Consider the following 19,748-nt stretch of genomic DNA (forward strand, 5'->3'; position numbering starts at 1 on the left):
GTGATATGGGCAGCATGATTTGCCAAGTCTTTAAGTATTATTATAATAAATGTGTATATGTATATGTGTGTGTGTGTGTGTGTGTATATATATATATATATATAATTGTTAGCTGTATTTCTCATTCTATTGGAAAAATAGCTTATATGTATGGCCATTATAAGAGACAAGATTTTTGCAAACTAAACAATAGTAGTGATCAACTTTGACATCAGGGTAATGATAGGGCATCAACAGCATACTGCTAAACAATCTATTAATTCTTCCTCATCTATCAAGCAAAAGTGAGTGCAAACAGTGCTGTACTTATTTTTATGCCAGTGAATCACATTTTTAAAGCTGCAACTTTTTCCTTTTTTTGCAGGAAAACTATGATAAGATGCAAGTTCTTGTGAAAGAGCTCAAAAACACAGTCTCCAAGATACTGCAAGGTGCTTACAAATACATTACTTCATAAACAATTAGTAAAAACAAAGCAAACTCCAGAAAATACAATCGCTGTCTGTTCAAGTCTTCTAATTGCCAACTCATTTGTTGGACTGAAGTTGGGGCAGGTCAGTTGGTTGAACAATGAACTTGTAATCCAAGGGTCATAAGTTTGATACTTGCAATATACAGCCTGAGTTGGCTGCCTCATTGTATCTTTGGGAAAGGTATTTAGCCCTCATTCTCTCAGTATGATATCCAGCCGATTCTTACCAAATATAAAAATTGTACTCGCAACTGCCTCGCTTGTTGCTCAGCATTAAGAAGTTAGTGGTAGGACTGGTCGGCCTGGTGCCAGGAATATGTGACTGGGTAGGACATAATGCTACATGTCTACGGCATGATTCCCCAGTGCTAGACTATAAACTGCCATACTGCAGACATCAGAGCGATATGACTGAAAAATTGTTTTAAATCTGTTTTAAAGTTCCAAAACACACACACAGCATGATGTAGCTAATAATGTGTTAAAAGTAGAGTTAAAATGAACAGATAAATGTAATACTTGAATTAGCTCAACATTTCATGTATAAATAATTGTTCATGTTTTTTTATTGGACCTTTTGAGATATCTACATTCACAGCTCCCTATTTTAACCAAAATTTGATTATCCAGATGACCAATTATTTGGAGAAAATAATTTTCCTATGATTTGTCTGGATAATCAGTTTTATACTGTATTAGCAAGTGGTCCATTGGTCACTCAAGATGTGGGTTTTTTTAGCCTAGGAAGATACTTGATTGGAGCAACTTTATTGTTTTTCATCACATTTACTTCTTTGTTAAGGTTATTATGATTTACTTTTTTTGTGGTGTAATTTTTTTATATACAAATTTGCTGTGTAACCGTAGGTTATCATTTTCTAGTAAATACACTCTAAGATTGTTTTTGCATCAATCTTTTACCCATGATTTTAAAAGAAAATTAGGGTTTATATGATTACACTGTGTTTTTGCATCAATCTTTTACCCATGATTTTAAAAGAAAATTAGGGTTTATATGATTACACTGAGTTGACCTAAGCATTCATTTATGTACACAGGTCTTCCACTACTGTTCAGGATAGAGTCTGTATGATTTGATTGGTGTGGTCTCTTTTTTTTGTCTTTTGTACACAACAGTTTACCAGTTTTAGAATTTCAAGTCATCCGTTGGGGGCATTGTTTTGAGGTTGGAGATATTGGATGAGTTGGACCTAAACATAAATGAAAATAATCTAAGGATATATATTTCACAAATACTGAATTCTGTTTTATACATGATATTCAATGAAAGGTGGTTATTAAATTCATTATGAGATAGAATTTATATAGGGTATAAGCCAAGTTCAGTTTGGATCAAGTCTGTGGAATTTATAATAATAAACAGGCCCGTGTTCATATGTAATGAACATCAATGCATTATTTAAACTGATTACAAATTAAAATTTAAATGTTGATCATATTTAAATTTCCCCTCTGGTATGTTTTCTCTAGGAGGGGGAGAAAAGGCCAGATCCCGTCACACTTCTAGAGGAAAAATGCTTCCCAGAGACAGAATTAATGCTTTACTGGACCCAGAGTATGTGCATTTATCATATCCACAATTTTTCTTAAGAAACATGCAATGATATTGTGATACTGTCCATTTATCTGTCTCTTATTGACTTATACTATTGCCTCCTAAACTGCTGACTTGAAATCTGCTTAACCTGGTGTAATACTTTACCAGTATATAGCAACCCAGTTTAGAGGATATATTATTGTTGGCCCTCACCCAAGGGTTTCCTGGGAGGAGCCATACAGGTCACGTTTTGACTCGTACCCTGTGTTCCCTGTGAGGTTTGAGAGGTCAAATGTTATTAGCTCACATCCTGTTGCACACAGGAAGGGGAGCAAGAAGTCAAATGTATCCAAATTTTTAACAATATTTACATTTTCATGTATTTTTATGAATCTATGTTAGTTCACTTGTGTCATTATAATGGTTTATCTGGCTAGTATTTTTTTGTAACAGAAATATTTCTAAAAATTCTCACAAAGTCCTGAGCCTACATTGAATTCTCAGAATGTTTATCATTAAACCTCAAGCTCAGCTCAAAGTACAAAATTTAGACAGTCTGTAGCTTTAATTAAAAGTACAGTTAGATGCCTGAAATATTCATGATTTTTGTTTCCTTTAGTTGTTTGATAGCGTTCCTAATTTTAATGACATGTAGAAATCTTAGTGACTTTACCTGATTTTCAGCATTTGAGTTTATGCTCTAAAAATTTCAAATGGTCCAGGATTCTTCATAGTAGTGTATGCAAACTTTAGAGATCAGAGTTTCAATGTTATGACTTGTTTCACCTAGAAGATTTTGTGATAGACATATATATTCTAAGGCACATCCCAACAACCTTGTCTGTCGCTATTACCTTTCTACAAAGGAAATACCTCATTCATGCTAGATGTACCAGTTCCTTATTCTTGAGATTTCTTAGAACATGTTCATTGACCCAGTCTGATCCATGTCATCAGCCTATGCATTATAGCACATCATCATTTCCAGAAGAACATTGAGTCAACACATTGCAAAAAATGCTAATAAAGAGAAGAATGTACACAAGTGATGGTTTGCTAAATATTATCCGTTCGTAGTTCATACAACAGTAATTGGGTCCCAATATTATTCTGATTATTTTTATTATTGCAATAGCATATTCAGAACACAAAATCTTCCAATAGTCTTTTTTTTTTTAGAGTTCTTGTGTTTTTTTACAGATGTCTCAAATGGTTGGTAAGTGTGAGCATAAGAAAGGCCCATGGGATGCACACTTGATTTATAAGCAGATATGTTGTTGTTGTTGTTGTTGTGGGGTTTAACGCCATTTTTCAGCACACGATAGGCTATACATGGCGGCCAGTATTAATGGTGGAGGAAGAAGCCGGGAAGACCCGGAAAGAACCACCGACCCACGAGAAGCTACTGGCAAGCTTTCTCACATACCCACATTGGCTGAATCCGAGACTCGAACCGGCGCAGACAGAGGTGAGATGGCAGTGATCCGTAACGGAGAGCACTTTAGACCACTCGGCCACTCGGGGCCCCAAGCAGATATGTAGAGTAAATACTTAGTAAAGAGACAGACACATATTTAATGTACCATAATATTAGGTCAGCAGAGTACATTTTATCTATATAAGCTAAATTTTGGTAATGTTTTTTATTAGAATTGATGTAATAACTTGTTACAGTGTTTAAAAATAATATTTTGCTGGCATGCTCAGGGATTCTTTAAAACTTGGACACTGAAAACAGGTATTTAGATCTTTTCTTTAAAATCTTTTTTTAATTGTTTTATGTCTTTTCAGGTCTCCCTTTCTGGAGATGAGTCAGTTAGCTGGATTTAACCTCTACGGTGATGATGAGGTCCCTGCTGGGGGGATCATTTCTGGGATAGGAAGAGTATCTGGGTAAGAAACAATTGATCTCTTGTAATACAGCAATAGCTAAGGCATCCTGTACAGGCAGTGAACAGTTGACCTTTTGCTCAAGAGTTACTCAAACAAAGACATTTTAAACAATCTTTTTAAGTTAACATTCACAATTATGTATACAGTGTACGTCGTATATCAGGTGTACTGTAAAAGTTTCATGTAAGAAAATTTTGGTTATTATATATGACATGAGCAGAGACAGTTGACTTTTTGGGGAAAATAGTTCTCCATTTTGTAAATGTTATGTTTTTGTAAGATGTTCTTCACAGAAATAAGTTCTTTCAGGTATTTTTCACTTTTCAACTTTGATCTTGTTATAAACTGCAGAAGTGAATTGAAATGGTAAGTGAACATTCTTGTGCAGTTTGGTTGCTGTAAACTTTATTTGAATGCCTTACAGAGTTTAAAAAAATTTAATCTGAAGAGTGGAATTGAGAGAACACAATATTGTTGATCGTAGTGTAAATATCAGGTTGATAACAGTCAATTCTTTACTCTGAGAAGTTAGCTTTTATGTGTAGAAAATATTAAATAGCATTAAGTAGTTGTTACTGCAAGATTTATGTTGATCAGTTGAATGGTAACATCATTAATGCAGGGTATGTCCTAAGATGTAGTTTTTTGATTTATACTATTTCTAAAAACTAATGCCAAAGATATAAAAATGTGAGAAAATCAAGCCATACATTGGTTTCATTATTAAGTCCTCTATAATTAGAAATGTCACTTTTTAAGAATGATTGTTTATTTGCCTATTATCTTATCATGATTTATGATGAATGATCAGTACAACTTTTGATTGTATGTAAGCTCATTTCCTATTTCACACACATACACACACACACACACACACACAATTCTCTGCACTCTCAAATCATTTGCAAAATATTATTTATTTTGTTTATTTTAAACCCCTAGGTTTGATGGTGTTAAAAAATAAAACTGGTCTCAATGGTTATGTGATTGTTCATCAATTAAAAGACATCATTTTTCTTATCTATGATACAATCAATAAACCTAAAATGTTTCAAAACCAGAAAGTAAATTTGGTCCCAAGGGTTTTCCATTTTGAGGTTATATGGTGGACAGATCTTTGTGAAATTTTGTATGTAATTATTCAAAGGAGGTATATCAAGCAGTTATAAATAAAAATTCATAAATCATATGTTCATTTATCAAATGTAATGGAAAACTGTGTAATTTTCAGTTCTAGATTTGCAGTTGCTGCAGTTTTGCTAGTATCCTTCCATGCTTCATTAGTTTTCTCAAATACATTCTTTCATAAAATGTTTTTTTTTCTTCTTCTGGAAATCATGCTAGATAAATTTACAGTGCAGCAGTATTTTATGCCACTCTACCATTTAAAAAAATTAATTACTGATTCACAACCAGCAGACTTACTGCCTTGAATACATTTAATGCTTATTGCCAGGGATTTTTGCTGAAGTCTGACAGTAAAGTTTAATTTGATCAGATCTTGAAACAGATGTGGGTCGAGGATAATAAAAAGTGGTTGTTCAACTATTTTTATAAATTTCTTTTTTAATTAGGACTCGATCTACACAAGTGTTTTATTAGGGCCTGATTGGAGCAGAAACATTATCTCACAATATATTGACATTACTTAAAAATCACATGATGTAAGGGGACTGATGTCCTGATAGTACAGGCCTGGAACAGTCATTCAGTTATGGGGTGTTGATAAATTTAAGAGGAAAGATTTCTATATGCCTTGTTCAGAGTAGAGAGTTTTGAGATGGGAAAACATAATGACTAAATAACTGCATGGATTAGTTTTTGTTTTTATAATCTTGAATGGCACTTTTAACAACATTATTGACTATAGCGTCTTGAGTAAATAAAGCTAAGTGCCTTTCTTAATGACACACTGAGGCATCTGACCCAGGCTGGCTTGGGCAAATATCAAACCTGCAACCCCTGGACTATGAGTCTGATGCTCTATTAATGGTGGTATTGCAGCTTTCTGCATGGAGTAATTATGGACATCGGAATTCCATTGTCCGGCATGCTGAATTAGCAAACAGCCAATTTGATCTCAGTTTTCAGTTGTATCTGGCAAATAAGAGCAAAATAAAAGAAACATTAAGCATTATCATTTGTATTACCTAAATCATCATCATGATTGTCATTATCAAGTTAATGCTTGACTATGTTATTTCTTCCACAGTGTGGAGTGTATGATAGTGACCAATGACCCAACAGTAAAAGGTGGCTCCTATTATCCAATAACTGTCAAGAAACATATACGAGCCCAAGAGATAGCTGAGCAAAATCACCTTCCTTGTATATATCTTGGTAAGTAACAATTTGTGTAGCTGCTAGGGGCCTTTCTTATGAAGCACAATGTATAATTGACGTAAAAACAAATTATGATTTTATGTTTTAAGAAAGTTCATGATCCTCTGAAGGGAATAGTAATCTTTCTAAAATGGATCTGTGCTTTCATCAACCCCATGATTTTAAAAAAGCGCAGGGATATTATGATATCATTTGTCCATCCATATTTATATACATACAGTCATACAGGTGTATGGTTGCATGTGCATATAATACATATTTATAGGTTACTGCATTTGTATGGGAAAATATGAACGAGTTTTGGGATGGAATACTGCACGAACTTGTGAGTGCAGAATATCCTTCCGACAAAACGAGTTCATATTTTCCCATATAAATGCAGTAACCTTTTTATTGTATGCTCATTTTTTTTTCTACCTAAGGTTTAATTATATAAACAAAATACACTACAAGAAACAACGTAAATGAATGAATGCTGTATTCCAAACTAAATACACAAGCGCAGATTTGTCATTACACAATGACATCATTATTAATGTGCACATAACTCCGCCCGGATAAATTTGAATTTAGTCGCGCACTCGACATAACTTTTGAAAGAAAATGGCGTGTCTAGTTAAAAGTGAAATTTGCAGTCATATTGTGAATGAATGCGCATTGCAACAACTTTTCCATTGATCTGGAATGAATATATTTTGGTATTTTGTTTCAATTCGATGAAAGTTTGTGATTTTGGACTGGATTCATCTGTGCAAATTATACAAGAAATACATCGGATTGAAGTGGCGCAGGAGAAGCGTGTTTACGTCTGCAAATGTGTTTCTGTTTCTGTCATTGAATGTTTGAAATCATAACATGGGAAAAATATGAAGTCTTTCAATTGCAATTATCAAAAAGACGCTATGGAATTTAATGCTTATTTCATTTTGAGTGCAGTAAGGAGGATGCAGTTGCACTTATCATTGAAATTACAGCACAATTTCGAAATGTGTAAACCAGATTGAAAACCTGTGACATGGCTCATGTAATTCGGATTTGCAGAATTAAGAAAAAACATTTTGAGGAAATTCAGGATGTAAAACTGTAAGTATATTTTATGTTGCCATTCTTATCACACTCTTATCACCAGATAAAGAAGACAGTATATGCCTTGTCACTTGTATGTTATTTGTAAGGACCTAATCTTCCGTCTTTTATATAATGTAGCTAGCCTAAATCCGTAACATTGTATCAACACGGAATGTGCCAAAACAGCTGGGGTTTTTTTTGCAGTCCACGAAACATGTTTTAGTTCATTCAGAAACAAATTTAAACAACCACAACGTAAAGAGCCTCTTACGCGAGGGTATATGATTTGTTTACAAATCAAAAGTGCTGGCATCTGCGTCATTGTTTGTTTACAATAGAAAGTAGTTCCTTTATTCACGTGAATGCTATATGTGTATTGTTGTGCGCGTTCAGTATCAGGGAATATTGAACGATTCTGACAATGTAAAGTTAGCGGGGGAAAAAATGAGCATATAATAAGATCGCTTATAAGATGAGACCATCTGCAAACTGCACAGACCCAGATATGATGTCACATAATGCTCTGGCACATCTAAATCTGTTCGTTTTATTAAGAGTAATCAGTAGAATAAATAGACCCTACCATAATCTGCAGGTGCATTATGCAATGGCAGATCAGGATCTGTGTTGTTTGCAGTTTGACTTGGCTTGTAAGTACAGGGCTGAGCAAATTTTTTTTTTACCACTAGTCCAGGACAAGTGGTTTCAGAAAATTCACTAGTCCCACCTTTCTCTTCACTAGTCCCACCTTACTTTTCACTGGTCCCAAAATGGTAATCACTTGCTGAGATTTGATGAGATGTATGTACTTAATCCATAGAAAAAAAACAAACAAAAATATACAACATAATGTTTTCTTAAAAGAATTTAATTTTTCAGAAACATTGGTTGTTATACATTTGGCTTCTTCAGGTTCATATATATATGTTTAGCTGATGGATTTGAAATTATGTCCATGTATATGTCTGCCACCTGCACCAGCACTAAGCCAGCAGTTGATAGCTGTGTCTGGGTTAAAGTCCCGAAGCTCTGGTCCATTTGCAGAAATGTTCAGTAGCATTTGTAAACTCTTTCGGTTTAAGGAATTCCTTAAAGAAGTCTTGATTAAGTTCATTGAACTAAATCCTCGTTCACACTCAGAAATAGCTACCGCACACACAGTATCTGTCTTACGTTTTATCTCTCCATTTTCAAACAAACTTACCTTTGACGAATCGCCGTTGTTACCTTTCTTGCGAAAATAATTTAGCAAACTCATTTTATCCACAGAGTAACTATCAGCTTGCTTGACAACTACTTATAAAGTGATAACATCAATTTTCTCTTTTAAATACGAACTGAAACAGCTCATTAATTAGCGTAATTGTTTCGCTTCAAACACAATATCGCATGTGGAAGTTAATCATTACTGTCATTTAATCAGTTCATTAAAGGAAACCAACACTGATGTCGGTAAAGTACCTTTCATTAATTTAATTACACTGACTCACTGGATTAAAATCATAGTGAGCCGCTTGTTGTAATCTAGATTGAGTAAACTCATTGCAACAAAACCGCTTACAACACTGCTAATTGATCATACTGGCTTTCTTTTGTTTGACGTGTTTTGATTTGCCGATAATTTGGTCGCTTAACCCAATATGCAGTCAAGCGGTAACAGGATGTAAATGTATACATGAAGAGGGGTAGAATCAAGTATTCAGTATGCCCAGCGGGCATGATTGGCCATATAAAGGTAGATATAGTGATTAAAGCATGAAAATAAGGACTAGCCCAACGTTTTTAAAAAGCACTTGTCCCGGACTAGCGACTTGGAAAATTTTACTTGTCCGACTTCAAAAATGACTAGTCTGGGATGTCGGGCTATGGGATTTGCTCAGCCCTGAAGTATATATGTAATGTCCTATACCGTTAAGCTTTGATAAATGAAATTTCAATGAGGGGTAGACCTATGGTTGTAGATTGTGCCAACATGTTTTAGGGAATTTTTGTCCAATTCCTGGGGTTGCAGATTTAGAATGTTTTATGTAAATTTGAAATAATTTTTGCGTTGTGTGTCTTATGTGTCTAAAAATCAGTATGTGTCATCAGTGACCCAAGTTACAACACATATCAAGTGGAGACCTCTGGTTCTTGTTCTGGGGTATTTCCCTATCTTACTGTGACATGGCCCATAAGTCTTATCATAGAAACTATGGATATACCAATCTTGTAACCATATGTACATTTAGTAGACATGAAAAGGAAAATTCATACATGCAACAGACTTGGATCCCAAGGTCCGTCCCTACCCACAGAGATCTAGTCCTTGAGTTTGTACTTGGAATCTAGTAAAATTCCCACCTTCATCTGTAACTAATGTGTGTGTGTGTGTGTGTGTGTGTGTGTACATGCATGCATGCATACATACATACATACATACATACATACATACATACATACATGTATGTAGTTGGTGCAGAAATATTAATTTAAAATGTTTCATTCCTATTTTGTAATTATATGCTCTAGAAGGCTTAAATTTTCGGAAATTACCAAGCTAAAAATAGCCTTTCCCTGAAGTAAAACTTCAGATAACCTTGCTTAAGTGGTTGGTATCCTCTGGAACTTTCATCATGTGCTATATGTATGATCTTTGTCACTTGTTGTACCTCATGTTCGTGCCACAATTGCTGATTGTAAAGGATCAACCTTTAGGACATCTAACATACAGTTAGTGACTGACATTTTGAAATGTATGATATTCTGCTTTGGTTAAGTGTTCCAAGAGATTTCAGGTGATGTTTCTTAGGTGAGAGATGGGAGCCTTGAGTGGCCGAGTGGTCTAAAGTGCTCACTGTTACGGATCACTGCCATCTCACTCTGTGGGTTCAAGTCTCAGATTCGGCCAATGTGGATATGTGAGAAAGCTTGTCAGAAGCTTCTTGTGGGTTGATGGTTCTTTCTGGGGTTCTTCCTCCACCATTTATACTGGCCACCATGTATAGCCTATCTTGTTCTGAAAAATGGCATTAAACCTTACAACAATAGGAGAAAGTAGAGATGGATATTATTAACATTTAATATTCTTTGAAGCTGATGCAGAAATGCTTAATTTATTTTTATTTTTCTTGGGTAATATTTTTTTGTACCAATCAGTACTTTTGCCATTTTTTCCTCTGCTAAGAGATAGATGTTTTTTGAACGATTATAGGCCACTTGGCCCCTTTCAAAGGCAAACCTACTCTGTTTATATTATGGTGTTAATATATATATATATATATCAGTGATTCAATTTTATTTTCTTCTGTTTAGTAGTTTTTCATTCTATAATTTTTAGTGGACTCTGGAGGCGCTAATCTGCCTCGCCAGGCTGAAGTTTTCCCAGACAGAGACCATTTTGGACGCATCTTTTATAACCAGGCCAACATGTCTGCAAAAGGAATTCCTCAGGTTCCTTTAGAGTTATTAAGTTTTATATATATATATATATATATATATATATATATATATATATATATATATATATATATATATATATATATGACAAGCATTTTATTCCAAAATAATTATTATGTACCATATATACTCTAGTGCAGCTACAAACAACATAGACCCTGATTTACCATCATGGCATAATGTGCCAGCAGATCAGGGTCTATATTGTTTGTTCAACTGATTACTCCCAGCAGACTATATAGACCCAGATCTCATACGTGCCAACCATTACGCGTAACTGTATTTGGATTACGCTTTTTCGATATATCCCCCTCCAAAAAAATTTATAATTTGCTTTTTCATTTTTATTAACATCCCATTAATCCCACAGACCATATTCTAGAAAAGACGGCTTCTGTGTAACTACGACATAAGAGTACGCTTGTCTGAAGATTTGCATGCACTTTCTTAAGAGTATTATGTTCTAAATATAGCAGTTGCCCGACTTCAAAAAACATGCTTTCAACTTTTGACCTCAGTTTCTATTTATAGCAGCTGTATGGCTTAGTTAGGAGAGAACAGACTGGTTTTCTAACTTTTAAAATTTGCTCACAGATTCTTTGTTCTAATTCAGAACAGAACCAGTCTGTAGGTATTTGATACTAAAAGTCAGGTCAGATTTATTTTAGTTGATGCATGTTAGAGCAAAAATATTTTTCAAATAATTTCACAGATGGATTAGGAAAAGACAAAAGCCGATTCAGAGACGAATACATGAATTACACAATGCAGCGTTCCATTCAAGGGATGTTCATGCTCCTTGCAGGCTGTGTGGAAAGGATTTTAATATTGTCATGGTGGTAAAGCAAGAAATCTTTAATTAGCTCGTTTACTAACTCCAGTACTGAGGTAATTTCTTTTTATACTGCAGAACTAAATTGTAGACACGAATTTTATAAATGCAGACACATTATCTACATTAGTTCTTAATAAAACACGGACCACCTAATTTGGTAGAAGACTACATTGGTCCTTTGTTCAGATGGATGTTTCCTGATTCCAAAATTGCAGAAAATATGCATGTGCAAGAACAAAATCATCTAATATTTTTAGGTGTTTAGCAGAAGATACTTCACTTAAAATTGCAGAAGCCATGAAAATTGGGCCGTTTAGTATTGCAACAGACAGGATTAGTGATTGTGACAAAAAGTAGTACCCCGTCTTTGTAAGAGACTTTGACATTGAAAGGGCAAAGTCAGAGTGCCCTTCTTTCATTACCAGAATTAACAGTAGATTCCAATGGAGAAAACATTTTATTTATTTGCTTGATAATACTTTGAATAAACTTAAGCTGGCATAATTGTATGGGGTTTTAAGCTGATACTGCATCAGTGATGACTGTAATTCTTATTGGAGTTGCATTTTATATTTTGAAAAATGTCTCCATCATTGTACATATCAGATTGTCTCTGTCATATGATGCACCATGTTGCAGGGAAAGCTGCTGATAAATTAGAAGAACTCCAGAAGCATCAAGTTGGCCTTCCACTCTACCTGACAATGTGCTTCATGGGGACAGAGTTGATCTTTTCATCTTATTTCCCAGCTAAAAGATCTAATAACTGTAAGATATAAATTTCCTCTTCTTTGTCAGGTTATGAAAGGAATATTGGTTCTTTACCATTCTAATGCTGGCTGTGAGAGATTGTTCAGTATTATTCACAAAAATAAAACTGAATTCAGATCCAGGCTCTCTAACCCAGCACTTAGTGCTTTACTGGTGTGCAAAACATTCATTATCTCAGCTGGTACAAAGTGTTTTGAAATGTAATATGAGAGTCTGTTGTTTTTTAAAGCTCAAAGTGTTCAATAAGAAAACTTGAAGCAGTAATGTTAAATTCCAGAGGGATGAATAAATCATTTTGTACATATGCTCATTGTATTGTTATCATACTATATGTGGATTACTCTTTTTCTGCTCGGATTACTCTTTTTGTCCACTTGGATTACACTTTTTCCTCACCAGGGGTTGGCATGTATGAGATCTGCTGGTGCATTATGCATCAGTGGATCTGAATTTGTGCAGTTTGCTGTTGACTTGACTTATAGGTAAGTATATTTGATAACCACATGAATTCAGATACCTGAAGTTCATAATGCATGCTTTTAATATGTATGCAGTTTTCACAGCATGCCTGATTTACTACCCTCAGTATGTTAATCTTCTGTGAACTGTATTGTTTCATAGGATTATAGGTTACCATTTAGATGTCTCTTGGATAACATACAAATTTGCAAAATGTTTACAACATTCAACTCATATATTCAAAATTGTTATTGTTCTTTCTTTTTCTCCATTAGCTTTCTGTAATCAGAATTGTACATTATTTTTTCAAACTGCACTGCTTCAGACCGATAGACATGTGTTTAAAAATAATCCTTCTTTTCAGTATTGCAATTTTAAGTAATCCTCTAGTACATAATTGATGACATTGGAATGTTCTGTCATAAAGATCTTGCATTACCGCTGGTGACACTTGCAAGTCTCACTTTAGAGGCATTCGTTATGAATGAAAGTATCTGTTTTCTTCCATGCATTGTTTAGGGGGACATAATAGATTCACCTTAGAATCATTTTTCGATATTTAGATATAGAAAATTAATATTGAATAGAGTTACTGCCTTTAAATGGGAAATTATTAACTTGTTTTTTTTTTTCTTCTGAGTGGTACTGCACTGCTGTTATGCAGCATCACTAAGAAAAAGTTGTTTATATTTTCCCGTTTAAATGTAGTAACCTGTACATACATCATATCATGAAGAGTTTCACTATTTGGTGACACCAGTGCAGTTTACATATACATATTTCAACACAAATGTTTTAATGATGTGTAAAACTACTTCAAGCTGTTTGATTTTTGATGATTTTGAAAAACAGAATGCTCCAATTATGCAATTATCCATGCCTAGCTCTTGATTGAATTGATTCACAGCACATTGGAATCTCTGTTGTGTGATAACTGACAGGTGCCACTCTTGGCTGATAAATCTGTTGGCTATTATCTTAACGGCTACTTCTGTATTTTCAGGTTGCTGTTGTTTTAGGCAGCTGTACTGCAGGTGGAGCTTATGTACCTGCAATGGCTGATGAGTCAATTATTGTCAAGAAACAGGGAACGATCTTTCTTGGAGGACCACCTCTGGTAAGACACTGATGTGTTTGCAGACCAAATCTGCCTTTATAAACACCTGAAACTTACTCTTGTGTGTTATTATATGGATATGTGCCTATATATTGATAGCTGCCATTTTGTACAAATTGGGATAATGCATGCCAGTCAACCAAAATTATACCTTTACTTGATTGTATTACATTTAGCCTTTAGTATAATCCACATAAGCTTAATATTGGAGAAGTAAACAAGTACTATCTCCCAATTCTAACAATTTATGCTCTTTTTTCTTTTCTTAGCACCATGCTTTTGAACTGAGAAATTATTTCTTAAATATGACAAAAACATCAGTGCAGTTGATTTTATCATTGTATTATATATTATGGGCCATTAAATTGACTATTTCATTTGGTTTTCTTATCTTGTGTGTGAAACAGGAAGTGACATTCAGTTATGTGGTGAAAGTGACATTCCAGTTTCATATGCTGAAATTATTGAGCTAGTGTTCTAAGAATGTGAAGATATGAGCACTGATGTGGAAACACTTCATGTCCACCTCCCAAAAAGTCTATACATGTTGACACTTTGCACATTCCTTCACTCTGTCCCGTTATGTCAGTATATCTGTCTCTATCTCCCTCTCTCTCTCTCTCTCTCTCTCTATACATATATATATAATATATATGTATATATATACACCAGGCAGAATGGAATGTGCTATCCCTGAATTCTGGAGGAGAATGCTTGATAATAGTAGGCAGAATTAATATTTAATACAAATAATACTATTATACAGGTTAGAGAATTTTTAATTCATGCTCTATGGAGATTGCACCCAGGTCTGCAGGTAAATGGCACCCATCACCTTGCCTGCACACACCAGCCCATATGCCATCATGACTAAGCACACGTCACCAAAAAATGATGCAACGGAATGGGTGTTATATGCACTTGTGTGTAGCAGACACACTCGCATGACAGCCTAGTAATTAATTCTCATCTATCTACAGTCATTCCAGATTCATATATATATATATATATATATAGAAGATTCAGCCAATGTGGGCATGTGAGAAAGCTTGCCAGTAGCTTCTCGTCGGTCGGTGGTTCATTCCGGGGTTTTCCGGGTTCTTCCTCCACCATTAATACTGGCCGCCATGTATAGCCTATTGTGTGCTGAAAAATGGCGTTAAACCCCACAACAACAACAACATATATATAGACATACACACACATCCCACCTGCTGTACCAACACCCCCACTTTCCTCACATACCATGCATGATTGGGTAATCATGAAATTTGAGGGGCCAGCCTATTAGACCAACCCTGTATCTAAATGCTGCCTCAGTATTTTAGCAAGATAATAACAAAACTAATTTCATTATCCCACAGTCCATATCTGTTCATCTGTCCATGATGTTTAATATTTATTCACTTTTCTTGACAACACTTATTTGTGATATAAAACATGTAAATGATAACTAACTGTTGAATTAATCCAGCTTGATCTAATATTACACTTCATTTTTCAAGTTTTTCTAAAGCTGTACCGATTAATCGACCATACTCATAATTGGGCCGATTATTAGAACAATCGGTATAATCGGTATCGACAGAAATAATCAGTGCCAATGTAAACAAATTTAAATTCAGTAATAACATTCATCTTGACATGTCTTGAATTTTAAATCAGAATTAAATAGTTGAAATTAAGGAATAAACATTTGATTTGGGGATTAATTGAAAGACAATATATTCTTAAAAGTAAATACTTTTTACCACACTTGCTGTAAACTACTGCTGATTGTCTGCACACAACAAATTACCAATACCATTCATGCAATCATCCCAATCACAGCAGCCAACCAGCAAATGAGGCCTCATGTGGCTGTTGAACTTCCGGCATACACAGTAGCAGATAGCTAGGCAGATTAGATAGGTAGCGAAATGTCCAACTACTATGAAACTATGACTTACTATAGTTAATCTTTATTTAGCCAGTCCTACAATGCTGCTAATCAAAGAATAGCAATCACACGTTGAAGCAGCTGAACACTGACATTCAAATATTATGCAGCATTGATATTGGCATGCCAGCGCCAGCAACGTTACCCCATGATACCCCAGCTGCTTTAGCGTGCGACTCTCAGCATGGTGCGTGCATCGATCCAGCCACATTGACAACTTAGTAATAACTTACTTGATTTAAAACATTGTTTCAAGAGCGCGAAACGGTTGGATTATTAATATTGACTAGCGATTGTCCACTATTAAATATACTACCAAGCCTATGCATAATGTCGACCTCGAAGCACTCAAGTTTAGGCTGGAATTACTTTAAAGTAAATTCAGTCGATGAGTCCAAAGCAAATTTGCACACTTTGCAGAGCATGCATTTCCAGAGGTGGAAAGGATTCTAAAAACTACGACATCAAATCTTGTCCAGCACTTATGTTGCAAGCACATCGTCGAACATGGTCTGTTTCTGGCAGATAAAGAAGAAAAGGATGTTGCGCAGTTAACCTCAGCAGCTGCAGCAAATCCTTGTTCTCTGACTAGCCATTTGCATTTGATGACCCGAGAGCTATTCATTGGCACAATGCTATTGCAGAGTTCATGGCAGTAGATGTACAATCATTTTCCACTGTTGAAGACATTGGATTTCGACATCTGATGGCCAAGGCAGAACCGCGCTATAAAATTCCAAGTCGGAAGTACTTTTCCACATCTTTGATACCTAACATGCATAAAGTGATACAGAACAAGGTGCATGCTTTAGTTTCTGCCCAATCTGACTTTAGCTTGACATCTGATGCGTGGTCAGACCCGTCCATTGGCGTAGCCTTGAGTCTTACGGAATACTGGCTGATGCAAGACTTTCAGCTGAAACAGGTGACTTTAGCACCAACGCCTCTTGATGAATCACACACAGGAGAATATTTGGCGAGAAACTGGACAAATTATGCGAGGAATACAACATTTCCAAAATTCATCCATGTTCTTCTCTGTGATGGAGGTGCAAACATGGTTAAAGTCACGCATCTGGCTGAAATCAACAGCATCAGCTATGTTGCACACACACACCGCAGCTCTTTGTCATTGATGCCATTCAGCCACAACAAGCTGTCAAAGATGTTTTGGCAATCACGCAATCCATAGTCAGCAAGTTCCGGCACTCCCTCCTGGCACAATAGCAGTCAAAGAGCAGCAGGAAAATTTGGCGCTGCCCATAAGAAACTCATCCGAATATCCAGACATGTTGGAAGTCTACAGACACTATGTTGGTTTCGTTATATGAACAAAAACAAGTCTTGTGGGCTTCCGCTACTCTCTATGACCTGCCTAGCCTAACAGCCCAACAGTGGGTCTTGATTAACAATATTATGGACACATGAGGCCCAATCGTGGTCATTACCAAGGAAGTAAGTGATAGCCAAAAATCAGTATCTGTCATTCTTCCTATGATGAAAATGCTTCGAATTTTATTGGCTTGAGAGCATGAAGCAAGTCAAGGTATTCAGACAATGCGCCGTGATATGTTGACATCACTGAACACACGCTTTGCTGAAGTCAGCAACAAGAAGCTTGTCTTGGCCACCATCTTGGATCCACGATTCAAACATCGCCTATTCAGCGAAGAATTACTTGTGACAAGATCCAAAGAATGGTTTGGATCATAATGTTGACAAGCAGGATGAACCCCAGACCCAAAAAAGAAAAATTGCAACTGAAACAAATGCCATTGGACCATATCTGGGATTTGTTTTCTGTGGCCTGTGATGAACCTGTCCATACCATTAACAAAACAAACCATGTGGATGATGCCATGGACATGATGCTTGAATTGTATCTGGCCAGCCCTCTGTTGCCACGAGAAGAAGACATATATGGCTGGTGGAACACTTACAGGTTTCAGTTCCCCATCTTGGCTAAATTAGCTAGACGCTATTTGTCTGCACCAGCTTCAAGCGTTCAGAGCAAGCAGCTGTTAAGTGGTGCAGGCTAGATTTTTTCAGATCTCCCTGGATTGTTATTTGGCAAGAAGGGAGAAATGTTACTCTTGCTTAAACACAATTTACCTCAACTAGGCTTTCAGTATTAGTGGCAACCAGCGTACAGTGACATCTAACTTTAGTCTTAAAGCATGCATATTATTAATTTTAATTATTATTGGGCTATCATTATTGATATTTTTTAGTCATTTATGGAAATCTAGTAATGGCGACCTGCATCATTGAATATAAGTTCAAAGATTAGCTTAATACATTTTCATTCATTTATATCTTGAATTGGCAAACCATAAGTTTTATCAGGGTTAGTTTTAAAAGTTTTTCAAGTTTTATGTTTGTGTGATCATTGTTTTCTATAGATAGCAATGTACTTCTTATCCAGTTTCTGTTTCTTTTTGTACAGAAGTTCAAATTCACTTGCCACATAAACAACCTTGTTATAACTCACACGGCAAAATACCTGCTTGCATTGCACTAATAGGTTTATGTTTCTGAACCTGTCATTGTTATAAAACAAATAATAATGAAATAATTGGTCTCATAATCGGTATTGGCAATTTTAATAATCGGCTATACACTGTATCGGCATAATGGGCAAAAAGTGACAGCGGTACAGCTTTAGTTTTTTTCACCAATAACACCCTTTTGTCACAGAGTTAAAGAAAAGGACCACGCATAGAATCCTTTGCTACTAATTTTTTTTTTTGTCGCAGGTGAAGGCAGCTACAGGGGAAGAGGTATCAGCAGAAGATCTAGGAGGGGCTGATCTACATTGTGGGTCTGTCTTCCTTTTTTTCTTCAAATTCTTGGCTTTTTATATGTCACTTTATCATTATTTTTTAAGGAAATCTTTTAGTTGTGCATATTGTGCTAAGATTCTGTCCATTTCTTTGTCTGGTTTTTATATCTATCTAATAACATTAAAAGTCCATGTATCTTTGCAATATTGTTTGGATGGCTTGTACTGGGATTACAATGAATCCTATTGATATTGTTGGTCACCAGCTAAAGGTCACCTTATCTCAAAGAAGAATATTGGTTTATGCACACTAACTTAAGTTTCAAACCATCTGCAGAGCTGATGCACTGTCACCAGATTTTTTTGTTGGCATGCACATGAGGTAAGAAAGTAATATGTTGATCTTGGGATCACAAGTTCAAAGGTCAAGATGACAGTGACTCAGAGGAAAGCAGTAACAATTTTAGTTCTACAAAGTGTACTATGACCAAACTTGTGGCTGATCCTTGTGAATAGCTAGCACATGGAGTAAGAAATTAATATATTGATCTTGGGTTCACAAGTTCACAGGTCAAGATCACAGTTACTCAAAGGAGAACAATTGTTACTTATACCAATTGTAGTTGTAGAATGTGTACTTTGACCAATCTTGTGACTGAAGATTGTGAATAGCTAGCACATGGGGTAAGAAAGTTGTTTATTGATTTTGGGGTCAAATGGTCAAAGATCAAGGTCACATTGAGTTGAATAAGAAAAACAGGGTTTAGGTCCAATAAGTTTTGCTCAGCCATGCCATTTACCCTGATATAATTTTGTGGATGGCATGCACTTTTGGGGCAAGTTAAACACTTTTGCATTTTGAGGTTAAGAAAAGTAAATTTTCATTATTACCTTGATACAGACAATGGTAAAGGTGTATGGATGGATGGATTCATGGAAGGATTTAGTAACATGTTATCTCAATTCTGGCTATTTGGTGCCAATCAGATCAACTTATATACATGCTGCATAATAGCACAAGACAGCTCCGGTAGCCTAAGTGGTTAGAGCATCCGCCTCTGTTGCGGGAGGTC

The 19,748-nt window shown here is 35.5% G+C and overlaps 1 protein-coding gene across 1 annotated transcript in view; it reads left to right on the top strand.

Annotated features, from left to right (window-relative positions):
* The window catches only part of LOC149793297 (methylcrotonoyl-CoA carboxylase beta chain, mitochondrial-like), a 68,300-nt gene that overhangs the window by 6,386 nt on the left and 42,166 nt on the right, over positions 1-19,748 (top strand). Inside the window, exons 2-8 of the mRNA XM_089967272.1 lie at positions 365-431; positions 1,964-2,048; positions 3,822-3,923; positions 6,136-6,263; positions 10,654-10,766; positions 13,841-13,954; positions 18,650-18,714. Of these exons, the coding sequence (XP_089823398.1) occupies positions 365-431; positions 1,964-2,048; positions 3,822-3,923; positions 6,136-6,263; positions 10,654-10,766; positions 13,841-13,954; positions 18,650-18,714 (674 nt within the window). The remainder of the gene's footprint in view (positions 1-364; positions 432-1,963; positions 2,049-3,821; positions 3,924-6,135; positions 6,264-10,653; positions 10,767-13,840; positions 13,955-18,649; positions 18,715-19,748) is intronic.

The sequence above is a fragment of the Sinohyriopsis cumingii genome, chromosome 8 (assembly GCF_028554795.1).
Source record: "Sinohyriopsis cumingii isolate HCF-2022 chromosome 8, ASM2855479v2, whole genome shotgun sequence".
NCBI classification, from domain to species: domain Eukaryota; kingdom Metazoa; phylum Mollusca; class Bivalvia; order Unionida; family Unionidae; genus Sinohyriopsis; species Sinohyriopsis cumingii.